General features: G+C 40.5%; 1 protein-coding gene across 9 annotated transcripts in view; it reads right to left on the minus strand.

Moving 5' to 3' along the window:
• Positions 1-6520: 6520 nt before the first annotated feature.
• Positions 6521-20548, minus strand: part of EPHB6 (EPH receptor B6) — a 67151-nt gene continuing 53123 nt past the window's right edge. For all 9 annotated transcript variants that reach the window (XM_053935299.1, XM_053935301.1, XM_053935298.1 and 6 more), the window contains 11 exons: positions 18054-18178; positions 16879-17041; positions 15995-16109; positions 13202-13257; positions 12967-13086; positions 12325-12572; positions 11200-11415; positions 10021-10170; positions 9679-9872; positions 8279-8434; positions 6521-7249 (listed from right to left, as the gene is read on the minus strand). In XM_053935299.1, coding sequence (XP_053791274.1) covers positions 7141-7249; positions 8279-8434; positions 9679-9872; positions 10021-10170; positions 11200-11415; positions 12325-12572; positions 12967-13086; positions 13202-13257; positions 15995-16109; positions 16879-17041; positions 18054-18178 — 1652 coding nt within the window. In that variant the 3' untranslated portion in view covers positions 6521-7140. The remainder of the gene's footprint in view (positions 7250-8278; positions 8435-9678; positions 9873-10020; positions 10171-11199; positions 11416-12324; positions 12573-12966; positions 13087-13201; positions 13258-15994; positions 16110-16878; positions 17042-18053; positions 18179-20548) is intronic.

Raw genomic sequence — 20548 nt, forward strand, 5'->3', positions numbered from 1 at the left:
ACACTACAAACTTGAAGAAAATGAAATTAGTTCTTAAGTTTACATTAATGGATTAGGGATAAATCTATACTTCTTTTTTACCTATGCCACCATCTAAGCAGATGATTAAATGAGACAGAGGAGATCCAGGAATTGATCCTTGACCTGACTTGGTATGCCAAAAAATGTAAAAACAGGGGAGATTGATGACTAGGACATCATGGATACAATTGCTTAAGAACTCAAGAGTAGTTAGGTATTGTGGGATCTTGACTACGATAGATCAATTTGTAGAAAAGACTGGAAGGGGTGTATGTTATTTTTTATATCTATCATCAGCTTAAAAGGCTTGGTAATTCACATGCTCCATTCCTGTGTGAATGGCATCACAGATCCCAAATGATGTATGGACAATCATCAAGATGAAACTCACACATGACAGCCCTGTGCAATCCAACAGCACAGTCAGTTTTGTAACAAATGACAGGATAATTTTACAGCGTGGCCATCCAGATGCACTAAAAGATTTGAACACCTAAATGCCTCAGCCTATGATCCATAGTTGCTCCAGCTAATCTATTTCAGTTTCAGAGAGGATGTAGTTTAAGAATTTCTTAACTGAGTTATTTTAGACCCTAGGATATTGCTGCTATGCTTACCCATCAGATCACACATATGTGACCTAGAGATTATCTCATCTAGCTTTGCTCTGGCTGTACCTTGTAGGAGACCTATCAGCACTCTCTCAAAGCAGAAATGGAAAAGATTAATAGGATACAAACCAGCAGTCACAAACTAGCATTTGGTAGGTGAGGTGGTAAGGCCTACCTTTGACAGAGCCATTAGGGATTCAGAAGTTCTGGATGATTTTCATTTTTAGACATTTTATTCTGGTAAATTCCTGGCTGTAATAAAAAAATGCTAGAGCAATATGCCCCAGAATTTATAATTCCTCTGCCCTTGGAGTTTCACCAAATTGAAGTCACAGGTTCATTCCTTATTGTATTTAAGAAGGGCTTACAACCCAGGAACAGCTAGATGCACTATTTTTCTGATGAGGTGCTGAACAAGCAAGGGAAAACTGTGTCTAGGGAGGAAGTGACAGACACTGATATATTTTCCTTAATTCAGGCGGTTCTTGCGAATACTTACTTTGAGATTTGGATAGCATAATTCCCATAAAATTGGTCTTCGGTAGTCCAGGCTTGACTTGTGGATCATTTTATGGTCTGTTAGATTGAAAATACTGATTAAAAACTGCTTAGCATTGTAAAATGATCTAAGATCCATTTTTTGAAAACTCTTCTCTAAGGGTAGTCCTTGACAGCTGGGAAAAAAAAAAAAAAGAGTGCACTTTCTATCTACATAGAATGAGTTTTCTAAAAAAAAACATTTACGTCAGAAGGATCAGAGTGTCCTGATTGAGTCAAAGAACTCAATTGTGAAAGGCTTACTGTGATCTGCGGGTGAATAAGTAGTGAACAGTCAGTGTGAGAGGCTGGTTTCCTGTCCATGTAGAGTATTAGGGAGACTGGTTCTGCCTCTTCTTCATATTCTCTTCTTAGAAAGGAAGGCAGAAGATGAGATGAAGAAGAGAACCATAACAAAGTTGGGAGGACCAAACAGGATGTGTGACAGGGAGACATGTAAATATTTCCTTTTTTTAGAATATAAAGAAGCAAGTGTGTGACCCAATGATGGTGGAAAATGCAGAAGTATCAGATTACAAACATCTCTATCCAAATTGGGTAGTAAACAAAAAGTGCCAGGCAAACTGCAATTAAAAATTATCACAGCCATGGGAAAAAAAGTCCAAGGTATCTTGTAGATTCATTATTCCTGAACTAACCAAGATTAGATGCCTTTCTAGCAAACAGTCTCCAGTCAAATGTAAGTTAAACTCAACAGTGGGTGAAGAGGTGAAATGTACTGTCCTGGACAGTAAAGATCAATGTTCCCTCTTCTACCTTAATCGTAGAGACAGTAAGGCACATTATAATTACTGTCTTTTCTAACAGAGCAACATGAATAGATCTATTTTTAAATAGCAAATTTCAGATAGTGCCTTGTCATTTCTATCTGTCCAACTAGGTGACTTCCCTGAATAAATATGATTTTTTATTTTTAATCTCCTGTTCACTTGCAGAGTTAGTATGGTTCAAAGAGGGCAAGAGTCTGATCTCAGCAACAGAATTGCTTAAAATGATCAATCTGTTCCAGCTGTCCAAATGCATAGGCGGTAGTAAGTTTGACTTAAAGTGTCCAAAATGCGATGAGATGTAACTCAAATTCCAGTTGTAGCCAGCAGCCTGTGTGGTTTCTAGTGTCATTGTAAACTGGAAAAAAATCAACCTTACTTAGCATGGCCTGAATTTAAGGAATTAATTTTCAGAAGCAAACAGCTTTATCACTGTCAGCTAAGCACACTTGGTCTTGTGTAAGAGACATAAATAACAGGCCAAACTATTAACTATTTGGGGCACGGATGTCAACGATGGCACTCATACTTGTGACTTGCTCTTGCAGCACTTGAGTAAAAGACCATGTTACTCTGTTTGTTTGAGGAAAAGAGGTCATGGAAGAAACCAGAAGGAAGTGTCAGAATGTTTTCATGAAACTGCATGTTTCAACTGACAATATTTCAGGAAAAGAGTTTTCTCATCACCTGGGAAAGGGAAATGAAATAGCTAAGCTCCCAGGCTTTTTGAAGGCAGTTCTGTACTACAGCACACCGGGACACTTCAGTTCTGCATTTCAGCACACCAGGGGGAGTGATTCATCTCTGAACAAGTCCTAGTTACAGCTCCACAAAGTCTAGAAGACACAGTGGCTTTTCATTAGCTCAGCGCACCCTTTCAGCAACACTGAACTGGAACAGCTTTACACAAAGAGAACAATGACCTTGAATGCCACAACAAAACGTAAATTCTGAGAGAGGTGCCATTTTTTCCATATAGGTTTGAAGAGTGAAGGACTAGACTAGCTTTTAGGTAGAGCAATGAGGTTTGCTCTTCCATGCTGTCTTTTAATGATATCCAAAGATTCAAATTTATGTGTGATCTGCAATCCTCTGGATGCCTGGTACTCATGAATCGTAGTTAACACGCAACACATGGGATCAGCTGATTACATTGCCCCTCTAGCATTACCTGGGTTCCGGAAGAGAATTTATCACTATTGTCCTGAACCCAAATCTACTGCCTAGCTGCATCTCTAGGTGTAGGAGACATGAGCTTCATGCAGGAGACATGAATTCTTCATGGAGAAGAATTGTGTAGCCAACTGGTGAGAAAATGTGCCAAAAGCAGAATGGATTCAAGCTGGTTACCTTCACTCGGAATTGCCCTCAGGTAGACGTGTTGGCTGGAATAATGACCTAGGAAGATCCAGTGGTAGGGACAGCTCTACCCTTGTTTGTTTAGTAAAGCCAAGTTCCTTGGTGGTGTTCATTGTTTCCCACCATACCCACAGCTTTCATTCAGCTTCATAACATATGAATTATGTCTGGGACCAGCTACAGCGGTCTCTTTCTTTCTAGATAGCCCTAGGTGCTGAATATATTTGTGCTAAACAGACACTTTCAGCATTTCTCTCCACTGAGCAGCTTGTGTTCCCTAAATTAGCCCTAATACAGTGTTGTCAAAGCATGGACTAAGATTACACACTTCAATTAAAAAAAAAAAAAACAAATAAGCAAACAAGAAATCAGGGACTTCAGCCATTTCACCCGCACATGCATTGAAGCTACTTGGGTGCAAAGCACAGAAATCACTGTTTAAGTCACACTGTCATTGAGCCTTTCATTAAAATCATTTCAGGCATGGAAGCAAAAATCTTAGCTTACGTGCTTGTCTTTGAACACTCTGGTGAGCAGGGCCTGCTTCTGGCAGAAACATGCCATGGCTTAACGAGGCAGGAGTGCACAGGCATGTAGTTCCTGGCTGAGAATTTCACTTGGCTGCCAAAGCAGCATAGGTGGGAACTTGCTTGCCCGATGTGCTCTCTGGCAGCACAGCGTATTAACTGACATTCTGGTGCAGATCCAATTATCTGTCTGGGAGGCTGTCCAGCAACAGACACCAAAAAGACAGGTTCAAGGAACCTCATCAAGAATAATTACAAAACAGCTTGCCTTAAGGTGAAGTTTCTTCCTGTTTCCAGACAGTGAAAAGTTGGTGTTCAAGCACAAAAGACATTTAATCTTTGAAATATATTCTTTCTAGCTATAGGTATGACTCTTCTGAGCTTTCATACAAATGCATAACTCCCTTAAGAAGGTCTGTCCACCGATCCCTGTGCATTTATGTAATTCATTACTCTTGTACACTGCCTGCTGTAGAAATTGTATGGAGTGAAGGTGGGCAATAACTTGTTAGTCTCCCATTGCTTCTCTGGCAAAGCTCTGTAAGACATTTTCAGCACTGTTTCTCACTCTTCTGGTGGAGGGCAGATACCAGATGCCTAGGTGAGCTCACTGCTTTCCCTCCTCATTTCCATGCCTACCTGTTAGGGCTGCTCATGTACTGCAGGACATCTCAGATGACTGTGGAAACAGAATGTAGAATTTCTGGTTTCAGATGATTGAGAAAAGTAAGATCAGAGTATTTCTGATGCTTTTGCCATGACTGTCCTTCCTCCATGGTTGCACAGTTAAGGAGTGACATGATGGCAAATGACACAAGCTGCATTGCAACTTGAGAACCTTTGCATCCCAAACTGTGCAAGAGAATAACTGCCTGAAAACTGGGAACACACTGGGAATAAAGAGAATGGAGACACTTCTTACAGAAGTTATTCATTTGCACTCAAATGTGATGCCAAGTCTGCTCCTTGTGCAGTTCTAAGTTTCATTGTTAACACAACAGAATTCAGGCTCCCATTTAATTTCCTATCTCACACAGAGAGCAAGAAAATGTTTTTTCTGCATGTAAGTTTCTACTAGGCTGAAAAGAGGCCATAGAATTCTATCTAGGTTGCTAATCTCTCCAGTAATCCTGACTACTCAAGGCATGGAAAAGAAAGGCTGCCTAGTTTCCCCAAATGGCCCACAGAACGTCTAGAATACACTCATATATGAAGATGCATACATGCACTGTTGTCCTCTGGTGAATATATATGGAAGGTGCTAGAGACCACAGATTCCCCTCAACATCTTGTGCTCAATATGCTTTCTGAGGAGGACAACACTTGTTCTGTCTCAGATGTCGTGGGTGGAGCTGACAGTCAGTCAGCATACATGTGACTGGATGTGTGAGTATTACAAGTTTCCAGAAATCCCTTAAAAAGCACAGACTGAGATTTTCTAGGTTGGACTCTAGCTGGAAGTGATTTGGGTGTTTTTTAAATCTTCACACTCTCTTTGTACTGTCATGAATGTTTTATTCATGTTTCCTTTTATTGTTTTTGTATTGACTTTTTTATATCTTGAAAAATGCACTTCTGTTCTCCCTCTTCAGCTAAAAAAAAATTAAAATAACATTACTCTAATGCTTTAACAAAGAGTCTGAACTGCATTGGCTATTTGAGTGCAACTACTCTGGAGCACCTCTCATCATTTTATTGGACTCTTCAAAAACTCTTAAATGTGGCTTCTTGATCTTCAATTGTTGGGGGAATCTTTAAATCCATACAGGAGCAGTATGTGAAGAAGTTGTGATGTTCTTGACAGCTGGAGAAGTACATGAGATTCATGTCTAGTTCACAGTAAGCGAACAGATGAACACAGATCAGAACACTTGAGGTTATTTCCTCTCTAGACACACAGAGGGTATCATAACTGGGGTCTTGTTTACCTGGGCCATTTCCATTTCCCTTCCTACATATTAATGAGGTAGACAAGTGTATAGTTTATGAATTTTCCTCTCAAGCTCAACTTCATTGGGATACATAGAGAGATACAGCCCCAAAGCTCTGCTCCTTCTTGAAGCTGATTTCCCCAGAAACAGGTACTAGTCTGCCTGAAGGGATACATAAGCTCTGCCATTCTGGTCACTCTCATGTGCCTTGGGATCAGCATCGTTGAACCCAAGAACATTGTTAGCCCTTTTTTAAGGACTGAAGTGACTTATGGGACTGGTATCATTCCCTGATCACTCTTGACAAAAACTCATGAAAGAGTTTCACCTCACCCATTCCAATGGTCTGTCTGAAGTTGACTACTGCATGTCTGCATTTTCTTCAAAAAAATATTCTGTGCCTAATGGCTAGGGTGAGAAAAAGAGGAAGTATTTTTCAGCAGCAAAGGGTTTCAGAATTTTTTCATTCTGCTTTTCATTGTAAGGGGTTCAGAAGAAAACAAAACCCAAGATCTGGGTACTCAGGATTTCTGTGTATCACAGGTTACGCCTTTCCTCACAAGAATGGGCTTGTGAGAACCAGAACCTGTTTGTTTCCCCCTTCACTTGCAGGTCTTGCAGGAGGGATTTTAGGAATTGTTGTTTATTCTGTTGCAGTCCCATAAATATAGATGGACTGTTCCTCACGTCAGCACAAAAGATTAGCAATTCCCATTATGGAGCAGACCCAAGAACTGCACACAAAATAGCATTGAATTTCGATTCTTTACTCTGAACCTGTGTACCAGGTGACATCTGTTTTTGCTTACCACATGCTGTGCACTAGCTGGAACTTCAGTTCCAAACTGAGCTGGCACACCAAGTGATAACCTGATGTTCATCTCCATCTGAGGAATAATCTTTCACACCATGATGGCATTCTTCTGAAAAAAAAAACCTAATTTTTTGTTGCCTTTATTATGTCTTTGCAGCTTTGCTGGGCTCTCAGCCATAAATAAAGCCTGCTGATGACTTTGTAAAAGTTGTCAGATACCTTTTGTTGGCAGACAATAGGCAGCAGGTGCTTGTAATCTGTCCAAGCCATTATTCCATCTCCACCCCGTGTTACTATAACCTTCCCTCCCCAAACCCATTCCCAATGTATGACATCAGCCACATGTAACTGTCACCAGTCATTCAGGTCTGCTTTCAAATCACGGCAAGGCTTGGTTTTTGTTCATGGAACAGGACACATAGTGTGCACTCTCTGGGTGCGTTAAGTCTTCAAGTAGCATACTGACATCTTTTTCTTACATTGAAAATCCCTCTGAATTCCCCCAGAACCTTTCCAGAGTTTGAAACTAGTGGAATGAGGATGATGTAAACATCACACTTCAACTGGTTCAAGTTGATTCAAATGGACTCGCATGAGCTGGATGCTGTTTAGAATCTTCTTCTGGTGACCAACAAGGGTGATTCCAATACGCTGGATATCTCTGCAAAACAACAGAGGACACAGAAGTTGTTAAAATGAACTTCTTGCTCTGAACAGTCTCAGTCCATTTTGCTGTAGATGCAAATAAATGTGTATGGATATGTGTGTGTGTGCTTATCTGTGCCTGAGAAACAGCTGACGAGGCTTCTGCTTTTGCTTGACAAATATGTGTGGGTGGAGGGGGTGTTGGCAGAACTTGGTAGGCACAAAAAGAAGCAGTGCAATTGGGCCATGAAAAGGATCAGAAGGCTGATCCTCTACAGAAAAAAAGAGTGTTGGAGTTTTTCAGCCAGAAGAGAAGGCTCCAGAAAGAACTTTCTCAATATATAAAGGGGGCTTACAAGAAAGATGGAGAATGACTTCTTACCAGGCCCTATGGTAACAGAATAAGGGGCAGTGGTTTGAAACAAAAAGAGGGTAGGTTTAGAGTGGAAATAAAGAAGGGTGGTGGGACACGGAAACAGGTTGCCAGGAGAAGTTGTGGATGTCCCATCCCTGTAAGCATTCAAGATCAGGTTGGTCAGAGCTGTGAGCAACATCATCTAGTGAAAGATGTCCCTGCTTAAGGCAGGGGTGTTGGACTGGATGATCTTTAAAAGTCCGTTCCAACCCAAACCATTCTATGATTCCAAGAATGTTTGTTTTCCTGGATCCTGTCTTTTACATAACACTTCAACCCAGTATATGGTGTGGCTGGTTCCACACATCTGCTTAGAAGTGCTTGTTATTATCTGTGCTAGCTGTCATGAAGAGTCTGATATAACAGGCTCTCTGCAACACTGACAACACATTTTCTGATGCACACTGGATCAGAATCAGTGCTTATAGATACAGATTACAAGTGTATCATACCATGGATGCTGTCCAGAGGCCCTAGTTACATGCAAGGAACAGTAGCTACTTTGCTTTGGCATCCCTCTCCTTTTTCATGTGTATGTATTTTCCATATAGCAAATTTCTCAGACTGCTTTCACTTACTGCAAGGAAAACTGAGTGTCTGGTAACTGTTGCTCTCTGCTCTGTTACTTACTCGAGAGTCATGCGTGATATGACATCAAATGTAGCCAGACCAGCCTGGTCAAAATTCTCCTTGTAGCGGCCCATCTTGATAGCATCCAACCATTCATGGGCATTGCTAAGGGAAGGGAAATCTGGAGGACAGTTGCTCAGGAGAGGCTGAGATGGTCTGCAAAAGAGGCAGGTTCTAAAACCCAAGCTATCGGCATCAGATGAGCACACTAGTAAAATAAGAATTATGAGAGGGAGAGAATGCAGCCTCCGAAGAGGACAGAATGAAGAACAATGACATTTGTTCTTCATGCCCTGGCTCCTAAAGTCCTGCCTTGATGTGCTGTTTCTAGACTTACAGTGTCCCTTTTTGTGCCTGAAAACAATCAACCAACTCAAGGAATTGATTCTCCCTTCCCATTGCCCATACTCTCTCAGACATATTCTCTTCTTGTTGCCCAAGATCCTTCCACACTTTCTTGGCTTAGACCTATTAGCTGGGCAATGAACTGCAGTAAGAAGGTTTCTGAAAGAGACCATATACACCTTTTTTACCTTTGTGACTAGGTCTTCCTCTCCTAAATGTTCTCTTTTGGTCAGATAATGACCTATGAGACAATGAGTGCGTTGTTTCAGCTCCAACACCCACCAGATAAAAGAATTGCACTAAAAGGCTGAAGAGATGACTGTTTACATATGGTATTTGCTCTTTTCCTCATCATTTGAACCTGTCCCAGAGTTTTAACACTCTTTATGTGCTGCTTTTAGTAAACTGGGCATCACTAGATACTTTTCCCCTCCCCCAGCTGTGGAGTACATTCCACTGAGACAAGATTTATAACAACAGGGAAAACCCCTCCAGGCCAGCAGGATGTAATTTCGTCATCAGCCCAGCAGCCAACTAACCTTGGCACCGTTTATCCCTCCAGAGACTTCTTCTTTGCTGACCTCCTGCCTCTCGTTCCATCAGACTGCAAAATGCAGTTGGGAAAATATGGGATGTAAGCTGCAGTTCTAATTATTCTTATGTAGAGACTTCCTTCCCTCCTTAAGCTAAGGCCTTCTTTTTCTTCATCATCTCTTGTGGTCACACAATATGGTGAGATCACAGAATATCTTGTGCTGCTGCACCCATATGTGTCCCTCCCTTCATTCCTTATGATACCTCAGTCATTCATCCTCAGTGCAACTCATCGAGATTTATCGCCTGTCACATTCAGCACTCAGACCTCCTCATTAACTGAATCAGGATATACAGCTCTTCCAACCTGCTTCCTCTCTTTTTTTCCACTTCCTGTTTGTTCCCAGTCTCAAATGACAGAGTTAGAAAAAAAACTATATAGCCTGATTTCTGGCTTCCCTTTCCTCATGATGCCTACTGAGAGACAAGTCCTACTATTTTGCATTAAATCCCCATCTCACCTGCTGGTCCCAGTGCCAATGGCTTTCAGGGCTGATGGCTTGCGAATCATTTTATCCAGAGCACTGACTATTTGCTCAAATTTGGGTCTCTGGACTCTCTCCTTCTGCCAGCAGTCAAGCATCAGCAGATGCAAAACAGTTGGGCAGTCTGGGGGTGGTGGCAGGCGATAATCCTGGTCAATGGCATTAATTACCTGCAAGAAAAGAAGAACAAAGCTTTATCACAACTGGGAAAATAAAAGACAAAAGAGCTTCAATCACTTGGTGTGTGAGGCTTTCTTCTGCTTGAATTGATACAGCACAGAGAGGTAGATGTACATCCTCACCACTTCCAAAACTTACATCCTGATTGGACATGTCCCAGTAAGGCCTCTCACCGTAGGACATCACCTCCCACATGACAATGCCATAGCTCCAGACATCACTGGAAGAGGTGAACTTGCGGTACTGGATGGCTTCAGGGGCAGTCCAGCGGATGGGGATTTTGCAGCCCTGGCAAGCAGAGAGAAAGCAACCAGAATGTAGTGAGATAAGGACTGCTTGTGAAAACAACATCACTGAAACAATCAGATGTTAGCAGCACAACACAGCCTGGAGCACAGAGTGACAGTTCCATTGATTCTGTCTTGGAAACATTGCTGGTTTAAATCCATACTATGTTCAAGATTTCCACCTTCTTTTACCGACAAGTATAAATGAAAAGAGAGAATCATGCCTCCTTGATGCTAAAAATCCCATGATTTTATACTTTTGCAGATTTACTTTGCAGCATTTGAAAGTGGCATATAGTAAAATCATCCTGAGTCACAATCATTTGGAAATCTAAAGCCATTTAAATAATGCCAAACTGCAGCACTTAGGGACAGATCCACTGAGTAGCCAGCATTAACTCATTTCCTTTTCCATCTTGACCTCTCTAACTACAGGTATTACCTGTAAGATGAAATACCATTCAGATGCTGGTTCTTCAAAACACACAGATCTAAAAATTGTTCCACTTTTCAGTGACTGAATTTTTCATCCCCTTCTTTTTTACTCCCACCCCTTTTGCAGTATGTGTGACAGGTGTCACAACTTCATAGGCAATAAACTCATCTGATGGTTGGTTGTAAGCCCATAAATACACTAAGGCCATTTATCTTTTCTGTAGGAAAAAACCCAACACTTTCTTCAAAGAGTGGTAGTACAGGATTGCAGTCTCTCCTTAAGTCCTTTGTCCTTGCTATAAAAAGGTAATGAAAAGGGGAAGATAATAATTACATCAGGCTGTGAGGCTTGACCTATTCACCATCATGCCACAAAGAACAGCACTGAGACTTCACACAGCAGAGTGGCTCAGATACTCAGTTATTTTTAATTTTTACTGCTTTGGAACAAATAGCCCACAAGACAGAAGTCTCTACTCCATGGATCTCTATGGTCTTAAGACAGACTAGAGAAGGTACACGAAACCAAGGAGGAACACAGGAAAAAATTCTATCTGTCAGCACTACAGTAACTCCCACCACAGCAGTGACTTACCAGACCCCCAGTGTAGGTGGGATTGGAAGCATCATCCTCCAGGAAGCGGGACAACCCAAAGTCTGACACCTTGCACACCAGGTTACTGTTGACCAAGATGTTTCGTGCTGCCAGGTCACGATGCACATAGTTCATGTCTGACAGGTAGCGCATACCGGCTGCAATGCCCCGCAGCATTCCCACCAGCTGCAGCACACTGAACTGCCCTTCCTTCTGCTGCAAGGGAGGAGGCAAACACAGGCTCTCATGGCCACAGAACATGAAGCCAACAGGGGAGACTAACAAAGAGCAGGGTAATAATGTGGATTTATGAAGTTAGAGAACACACATCTTAATTTCAGTCCAAATCTGAAGGTTCAAGGCAACAAATAAGAAAGGAGGGTGGGCTTAAAGCAATGAATCTCAAATAAAATCAGACATTGGTGATCTTTTCCTGAAGGTAAACCTCCTCTTGTGGCCACATCCCCTTTAGCATCCTACATCTAACCTCACTAACTACTAAGATGGTTAAATGATTGTGAGCAGACAAATCTGCTTTTACTAAGCTTCACAATGGCTTCTATGTAGTTCTACTCAATAGGCTCATGTACTCTTCAAATTGTACCTGCCAAAGCATTTGTGGCTGAATGAGCACATGAATCAGTAAAAAAGGAGAAGTGAAGCAGCTATACTACATAGATTGTCCATATTTATGCTCCATTACTAGAAAACTTGAAATCCAAAAATAACTGCAAGTTTCATTACTTCATTACAATGTTGAAATTAGAAAATATTCTGTGAAATAAAGTCTGAAAAACATTATTAGAAAGGAAAAATTTGGAACATGCACATAAGCAACTGAAAGGGTGTGTACAAAGATTTGGTACTGTTTACATTAATTATTGGAGTTGAAGAAGTCTAAAATACTGAAATTTTATATGGTTGTTGAGCCCTTGGAGTGTTTTCACCATGTTGTCATGAAACCACTTACTGTGGCTATTTGCTATAACTTCTATTGCCCCTGAAGAGGGCAACTGAGGACTTAGGAAGACAGGACTGAAGAAGTAGGACAGGCAAAATTATCAGGTCTGAGACTGCCACACAGCGAGATAAAGAGGTTAATGGTTGTGGGAGACTCTGTGGTACCCTGAGGAAGGAATCCAGCGATCCATTCTCCATGAACTCTGTGACAATCATGACTGGTCGGCTCTTGGTGACCACCCCCTCCAGGTGGATGACATTGGGATGCTCAAATTGCCCCATGATGCTGGCCTCGCTCAGGAACTCCCGCCGCTGTTCCTCTGTGTAACCTGACTTCAAGGTCTTAATAGCTACCATGTATTCACGCTTCCCTGGGTGTTTTAGGCGCCCAAAGCACACCTCTCCAAACTCTCCTGTCAGGGAGGGAAGAAACACACCTCAAGTAAGGAAACACAGCAGTGGATTTTAAACAGATGGACTAAAGCATTCTACTGTGGATGACTTTAGACGATGCATGGAAATAGGGTTATGGGACCGTTTAGATTAAGACAAAGTCTTTGGTCTAGGTTGGAGACTAGTACATCTTTGGGGTTCAAATGAGGAGTTCTGAGTCTTCAAAGGGTGTTTTAAACTTAGTTTAGAGCCAGCATCTAAGAGTTAGTAGGTTAAAATGAATTTTGGTAAAAATGAAGGTTTAGATATCCTGGGACACTGGATGGATCCACTGGTCCACTTCAGGCCAGTAGTGTGCCAGATCTCAAGGTGAACAAGAAGGCACTTTAAATAATCTGCAGATTCTCACACTACCTGATCCAATGACCTCCTCAATCTTGATGAGGGACACATCAATCTCCTTGGCAAATTCTCGAATGGCTTCATTGGGATCTTCATAGGTTGAAGGATCAATGTAATACTTCACTCCAAGTCCTGCAGTGGGGGAAACAGCCCAAAACATCACCAGAATCAAACCCTGAGACACACAGGTGTTAAAGAGTCCTGAAAAGAGACAGGCCCTGGCCATCTGTTGCTCAAACACACTTACCTCGTGCACCGATATACTGCTGCAGGCGGTCTGTGTATGGAGTCTCTCGCCTTTTACTGCAGGACACAAAGGAAAGGAAAGTCAAAACACACACAAGAGTCTCTCATCAAATCCTGGGGTAGGTTTCTCAGTGCAAGGCTCAGAGAATCCTTGAAATTAGGGGTAGAAGATGGATGATAAGATCCTGCCCATCTCCTGGTAACCAGTGCATGCTTGTTTTCTATGTGGTGGTTTTTATACCACTGTTGGCACCCCCAATTCAGAAATGACAAATGGTAGGGCTTTCAACACTATCCTGAAAAAGAATATTACAGTTTAACATTACTGCCTTGGAAGTTTTATTGCTATTCAGGCTAAATTTGCATTTTAATTTAATTTAATTACAACAAATTATTCTTCTCAATTATAATGTATGCCTTCTTCTGTGATGCCTTTTAAGTTCTTCAAAAACATTCTAAGAGCCATTTACTCTAATGCTTAATATGTATAGATCTCCCCCAATTATTTTTCCTCCTGGCTTTGTTTAACAGCATTTACTTTGGCCATTCTATTCGTAAGTATGGTACTCAAATCCAACCACACAGAGCCAAACAGATGGAAATCTGTTCCTTGATGTGACTTTTGCATGTGTAGATCAAAACAGATTTTTAATATTGTAAGGTTTATTGCATATATGCATCTAATTTCCAGTAAGCATAGGTCCTTCTCAGCATAGGCATTTCTCAGATTTCATTCTCCTTCTGAATGTGTATGATTCACCATTTATTTCCCACACAATTATTTTAGAAGTTTCATTCTATTCTTTGTTTGCATTAAATCTATTTGCCATTTTCAAGCTACTTCCTTTGTTCCAAGCAGTGTTTATTAAAAAAAAAAAAAAAGTACATTTCATGCTAGTTTCCAATCATCCTATTAATTAGACCAGATTGTAAATCAAACCCTACAGTATCCTGCAGTACCCCCATGCTGTATGCATGGATTTGTGTCAACTCATGTTTTGCTGTTTCAGCATGAGACCTTTTAGCTGCTGATTCAATTAGCATTTGAAGGCAAAGTATCATGAAACATTATGTTACTTTTTTTTATGAACATAAGTAATTCTGACATTCTAACAGCTAACTGTATTATTCCTACTTGTCAGACTTATCTCTTTAAATTCTGCTTTCAAAACCACATACAGTTTTAACTTCAAAATTTTTTCTCTTGTGCAAAGAAATCGGCTTTGCTGGGGGCCTATACCTAAGAGCTCTAACTCTGCTGTTGAACCTGAAAGTCAGGTTTTTTATAGGTTATCTAACAAATTCATTGTTTTCCATATAAAAAGCCAACAAAACAATTAGCTAAAAGAGATGTTTCACAGTGCATATTGCCTGAAAAATGTGTACCAACAATTTATAAAAACAAGTTAAAAGTCATAGCATTTGATTTTATAGATGTTCAAATTTTTATGGAACTACTCATTTCATCTGGTGTTCCTCATTTTCTGCATCTTCAAACTTATTTTCTTATCAAGGACAAATTTAAAATAGAAATTTGCTATCTTTTTCTGAAAAACTGTCTATTAACTGTACATAATTCTTTAAGTACAAATGAATGTATTTTTTATTATATTTCCTCATATGTATATTTACAGATGCTGTTAATGTCTTTCCCCAACACAGTTTTGGTAATATTAACTTATTCTGGGTTTGGTTTATTTTTTTTAGAAAAATATATGCTTTATTGAGTTGTGCACAGAATATCACATTTCCAGCTGTAACAAGAAATGGTATTTTTAACAGTTCAAAGCAACAAAAGGAAGCAACATTTCAAATATAACAATATTTGGTAATTATTTTCTTTCCAGAAAGAAAAATATTAAAAGAAAATATATACAAGAGGAGGAAACAAATGTAGAAAAGGGAAGAGAACAAAAAAGAAATCATTAAAACTAGATGTCACTTTCTAAAGTTAAGTAGTTTATACATTTTTTTTTACGTCAGCAGAAAAAGCTAAAAAGTCCCTCTTGTGCAGAGGCACAGTAGAGCAAAGACAGAGAAATCCATTACTGACAATCTAGGGGATTAAGTTCAAACCTCAGTAAATTCAAGGAGTGGGTAATGACTGTTTCTTTTCTTCAAATAACAAAACCCCCATTGTTTACTTTTGTACCTCTACAAAAATAGTTACTCTTACTTTTTTCTCTTTAAAATTTCTCTCTTTTTTTTTTCTGTAACAGATTATCTCTACAATCTTTTATATGCCCTTTATTCTTTCCAAAATGGAAAGTGGTATTTGCTTTCTTTAACCTGTATTTTATGAGCTAGTGTTCCATGGAACCACTGGAGTTGAATAGATTTTATTCTTCAGCAAATGAGCCCTTGTTTCTTGGTCATTGGTGAAAGGGTATTTATCACCTTCTAAATAACTGGATATGCATACTTATTCCACCAGTCCTTCTGCACTACATTGTTTCATTCTCTACGTGCTTGCCTAAAATACAATTTACAGTCCCTCCTTCACAGCAGTGCATTTAAATACCTTTTGAGTACCAGCTTTGAAATGCTTTCCTTGTGTCCATATTGCTAACTAGCCAAATATCAGCTAAGTGGTTTCTATCACATGAGTGGTTTACCAAAGGAGAGGCTCCCCAGATAGGAGTAATGGGGCAGGATCTTTCCTTAATTAGAGAATGGCATCTCAAGGACATCTGGATAAATGCAGATCAGGCTGTTTCCCTTGGGACGGGGTTATGTTGCGGGTGTAAGGAAGTTCCACTGTCTGAAGTGCACATGAGCAGGTCAAGGAATTCACCTCTTGAAGATGATGGCAAGGATGGCAATGGCAGCAATTACCAAGAAGGCCAGACCCCCGAGCACTGAGCCCACAATCAGCGGCAGTCGGTCCTGCACCATCTCCGAGCGCTCCCCTGGCAAGGAAGACACACATACACACACACGGATGCAGAGGACAGGAACTGTGCAGAGTTTCCCTTCTGCTCACCAAGATCTCTCCCATAATTCCAGCCCTACCAGCCCTTTGCTCACCAGTCATTGTGTTTCTCCAGCGCCTTCTTTCCTACATATGAAAAGCCAGTGCTCCCTCTGAATCCACTTTCTCTTCCCCTGGTCCACTGACAGCTGACAAGCCACTTAAGCACAGGATAGCTCTACACCTGGGCTGTAATCCCACTGTCCCCTATTAATGTAGCTTGCCAGTGACATAGTTGAGTACCTTTCATCCATACCAAAAGGATGGTGATCATGCTGGAAGGCACACATGCCTGTGTCCCATCTACCTTTGTGTCCTATGTCCCACCTGTCTTTTAGATATTCACAGAGCTTTCAGCTGTAAGCTGTCCTGTGACAGCTGGGGGCCAAACTACAGCAGTATATAGTGCAGTGTACTGCCACATCCCCCTAAAGAGATTTTTACTGGCACACTGCACCTGCTGGTCAGAGGCACAGAGGCAACAAGGAGTAGGGCTGGGGAGTCGCAGTAGCATAAACAATATCCTCTGACAGCATGAAGCTTCTCTGAGTGACCAAATCTGCATATGCAAATTATTATAAACAGAAATACAAGTTGAGTAGGAGTGTCTGGTAGCAGTCCTCCAGAGGATAAGCCAATACAGTCAGGGACACAGGCAAGTGGAAGGTGATCATGTGCAGACCTTGGCACAAAATGGCAGCACTTACCTCCTGTTGAAGTCTGGAAATACATCTTCCCACTGTAAGGGCCGTAGCCGACTGCTGTCCTAGCACGCACTTGGAAGGCATAGATCTTGCCTGGGCTCAGACTTGGTATCGTGGCCATGTTGGTCTCACTAGTTAAGGTCAATGAATTATCCTCATCTTCTGCCTGTGAATGTCAATGACCAAAAAAGAATGTGAAACTTCTGCCTACACTGCTCACTCTCCTCATCACGACAGTTTCCATGTCAACCCAATAGTCTTTGAACCTTTACAGAGCCTCCCAACAACAGCTGCTATTCCAGACCTTACTTCCTCTCTCACTACTCACTGCTGCATTTCATTCCCCCGGGCCTGGGCTTCCTGCAAAGCTCTGCTAAAGACTCTCAATCTAAACAAAAATGAAAGACAAAACTTTGTCCTGTGGTTCACTTCCTATAGACTCCAAACTCATGTACTCTCCTAGGAGAATTCAGAGCAAGATCACATGTAAAGCTGTATCCATGAAGCTGCTACACAAGTTTTCACAAATAGCAGTCCTTTTTACCTCTAAAAAACAGTAGCCCTGCAAAATCCTGCAAAAGTATTTATGTGAAAGACCAGTAATATGGAATGGGAGTTTGTCTGAATAGCCCCACACATCTCTTCCCCTCAAGTCAGATGGATTAGGAGTCACAAGACATGTGAGTGGAGGACAAATTTGTATTTGCCACCCTGTAATCCCAGCACACAAAGAGGTATTTGCCACTTAGCAAATGGAAGAGGGCATTTCTTCTCATAAAATTTCTTAGAGATGTCTGTCCAGGCATAAATGGGGACATGAAACTTCTCCTCATAAATGAATGACAGACTTGCAGTGAATCCAATTCCAGTAAACATATTTAAAAACTTCAGCTCCTTCCACTGTTACCTGTGTCAGCTGATACTAAACTTATTGTTAGCTGCAGTTTTTAACCTTAAACATGTGTCTTCTCTTTTATTAAAATTTGCCTTTTCCCTAGATGTTTCCAAGTTGGGAAATGCAGATGGACTGATGTCAGATGGCTTGTCTATCACAAACTTCCGGTATTGCTAGAGTTTGTTCCTTCATCGTAACTGAAGCATTTTTTTTCCACCTTGTTCATTCTGACGCAGGGGTGCACCACCCAGACATCAAGTGCTCAGTATGACTTTTTGCTCACCTTGTCAAAGTAGCGTAGCTGGTAATCCAGGATGATCCCATTGGGCTGGTCTGGCTGAGGCCAGGACAGTGTGATGCTGTTGGTAGTACGACTCACCTGATGCATCATAGGCACAGCAGAGGGGACTGGAATAAAAGACAAAAAGGAGAGATTGCAAAGGGATGAGCTTAAAAATTAACTGTCATTGAACATTCCTTAGGATGAGTTAGTAAGTTAGGCCAGCTCTTCCTTTAACTTTCCTTAATTTGCATTATGAAGCACTTTGTAAAATAATCAGAAGAAATCTAGGCACAATACTACTCTGCTGGGAGACAGTCATTGACAACTCAGACTGAAAGAAAACGAAGAAATCCAAATCCAACTGATTATGCACAGGAGTTAAGAAATTATTTATATTATAGCTGGAATATAATTCTGATCTTCAAATGTGCAATTTTTATGTGCAAGGTGAGAAGGTGCTCCATGCCACTGCCTTTTTTTAAGATCACACTTGGACAAAGAATACGATGGTGATGAGAACAAAAGCAGAGCACATTGCTTCTCTTCTGCTACTCCCCCAGACTGTAATTCTTTTCCTGGGTGAAAAAAATCAAGTATAGGCTACCAGAGTAATGGAGACCTTGTATATGAAACATTCTAGAGAATGGAAATCCATTTCTATCAAAACCATTCATGAACCCATCTGCACACACGTGCACACTCTCCAGGTTCATGAAAAAGCTAAGAGTTTATGAACAACATCTTGGGAGAGATTTCCAAGCAAAAATCTCAGGACAATTTTAAGAGGCTCTTTCAGCCTGCCAGCTGTCTTTCCACAAAGCTCTTCTCAAGTTTTGCTTTCTCTCTGCAAAGAAAATGTCATGTTGCCAAGAAACCTACAGGTAAGCAGCTAGGGTATCCTCATTTTCCTAATGGACACAACATTTTCAGTAACATTTAAATTTTCCAGGAAAAGCATGCCAATGAAAAGCTGCCACCAAACCCCACCAGTTTTAGAAAATAGATGTAAACTTCCTTGATGTGAAGAATGAAGTAGAGACATTTGGCAAATGATCAAAACCTGCAGAATAGTACTTTCTTCCCTCATTAATCGTGAAAAAGATAAAAGGATTCTTTTTAATAACAAGATAAAATTATTCTGTAAAACATATTTCAGATGGGCTTCAAATAGCTCAGGCAAGTGGGAACTAATTTAAAAATGTAAATGAAACAAAATAAGAGTCTAAGCCATAAAATGCTTTCTCTCCTCGTTACTTTTTACCATTGCTTGTCCTTCAAACAAGATTACACAGCTACTTCACCTGCCAATGAGAATGTTGTGACAAGAATGGAAGAGAGCAACAATTAACCAAGACTATACGTAGCATTTAAGATGCGAATGAATAACATAATTATTATATAATTATTATAATGTATTAAAATGTCAGAAGCTAACTGGTCAGTTAACATTTGACTAAGACAGATTCTGCTACATTTAATGTTCCAAAAAGTTTAACTGTCTTCCACGGAGACACAAAGCAAACACGCAGGAGAGGTGCAAAACTAAACGCAAAGCTACATTGCCAGGGAACAGTTCACTTCCTTCTAAGATTTTACAGAATGATCAGACTTAAATCTCCCCTCAGTTCCTCTCCTTCCCAGCTCTAACAGTTATTCTTCTCTTGCTTCTCATTTCTTCCCAATCCCAAATTTTTCCCCTACTTGGAAGAATTAATCAACAAGGAAATAGCAAAAACATCCCTCAGTTGTATCTCTTGACCATGTGCCTCAGCATTCTAGAATGTTCCTATTATCGAGATATGTCCATCACTTAGGGTAATCAGATGGTGGCGGGGGGCGGGGGGGCAACCAGGATACTGCAGTCTGTTGTATTAAAAATAGTAATTTCAGTGACACTACTTAGAGCAAAAGCCATTAAAAACTCTCAGAAATAAAACCAGCGATGAATCACTGCAAGGCAGATTTTCTTTAATCTGCCTCTCTGAGACATAGTTTAGATTTTGGTACATGTTTGCCTCTCTTTTAAGGACCTAAAAAATCATGAAACACTGGCCAGGGAGCTCTTCCATCACTTGAATTAAAACAGATATCAAGATTTCTCTTTTGAAAATTTCATACTAACATGGTATGAATACCAATACTATGGTGATGTGCAAGGCAAACATAATTGTTGGTGGAGTAAGTACATATTTCCTGTCAGAGGTGTATCATAAGGTTATTCTCTCAGTGTTAATACATTACGAAATATAAAGTTCAAGATTTTATGTCTACAGACATTCAAAATTCCATACCTCTGCTGCCACAGAAGTGCTAGGTGAGTATTTTCCCTTGTTTGCATGCCCACTTTTAAAAATGTTTATAACAGAACTTTGCTTTCAAAGCTTTCTTTTGTATACACAAATGTGTCCAGGTCTATATTGATTTGTCAGTTTTATTATTTTCTTTTTACATGAGATTTATAGACATAGACATGTTACATCCCTGTCTAATGGCAG

This window comes from Vidua chalybeata, chromosome 2, assembly GCF_026979565.1.
Source record: "Vidua chalybeata isolate OUT-0048 chromosome 2, bVidCha1 merged haplotype, whole genome shotgun sequence".
NCBI classification, from domain to species: domain Eukaryota; kingdom Metazoa; phylum Chordata; class Aves; order Passeriformes; family Viduidae; genus Vidua; species Vidua chalybeata.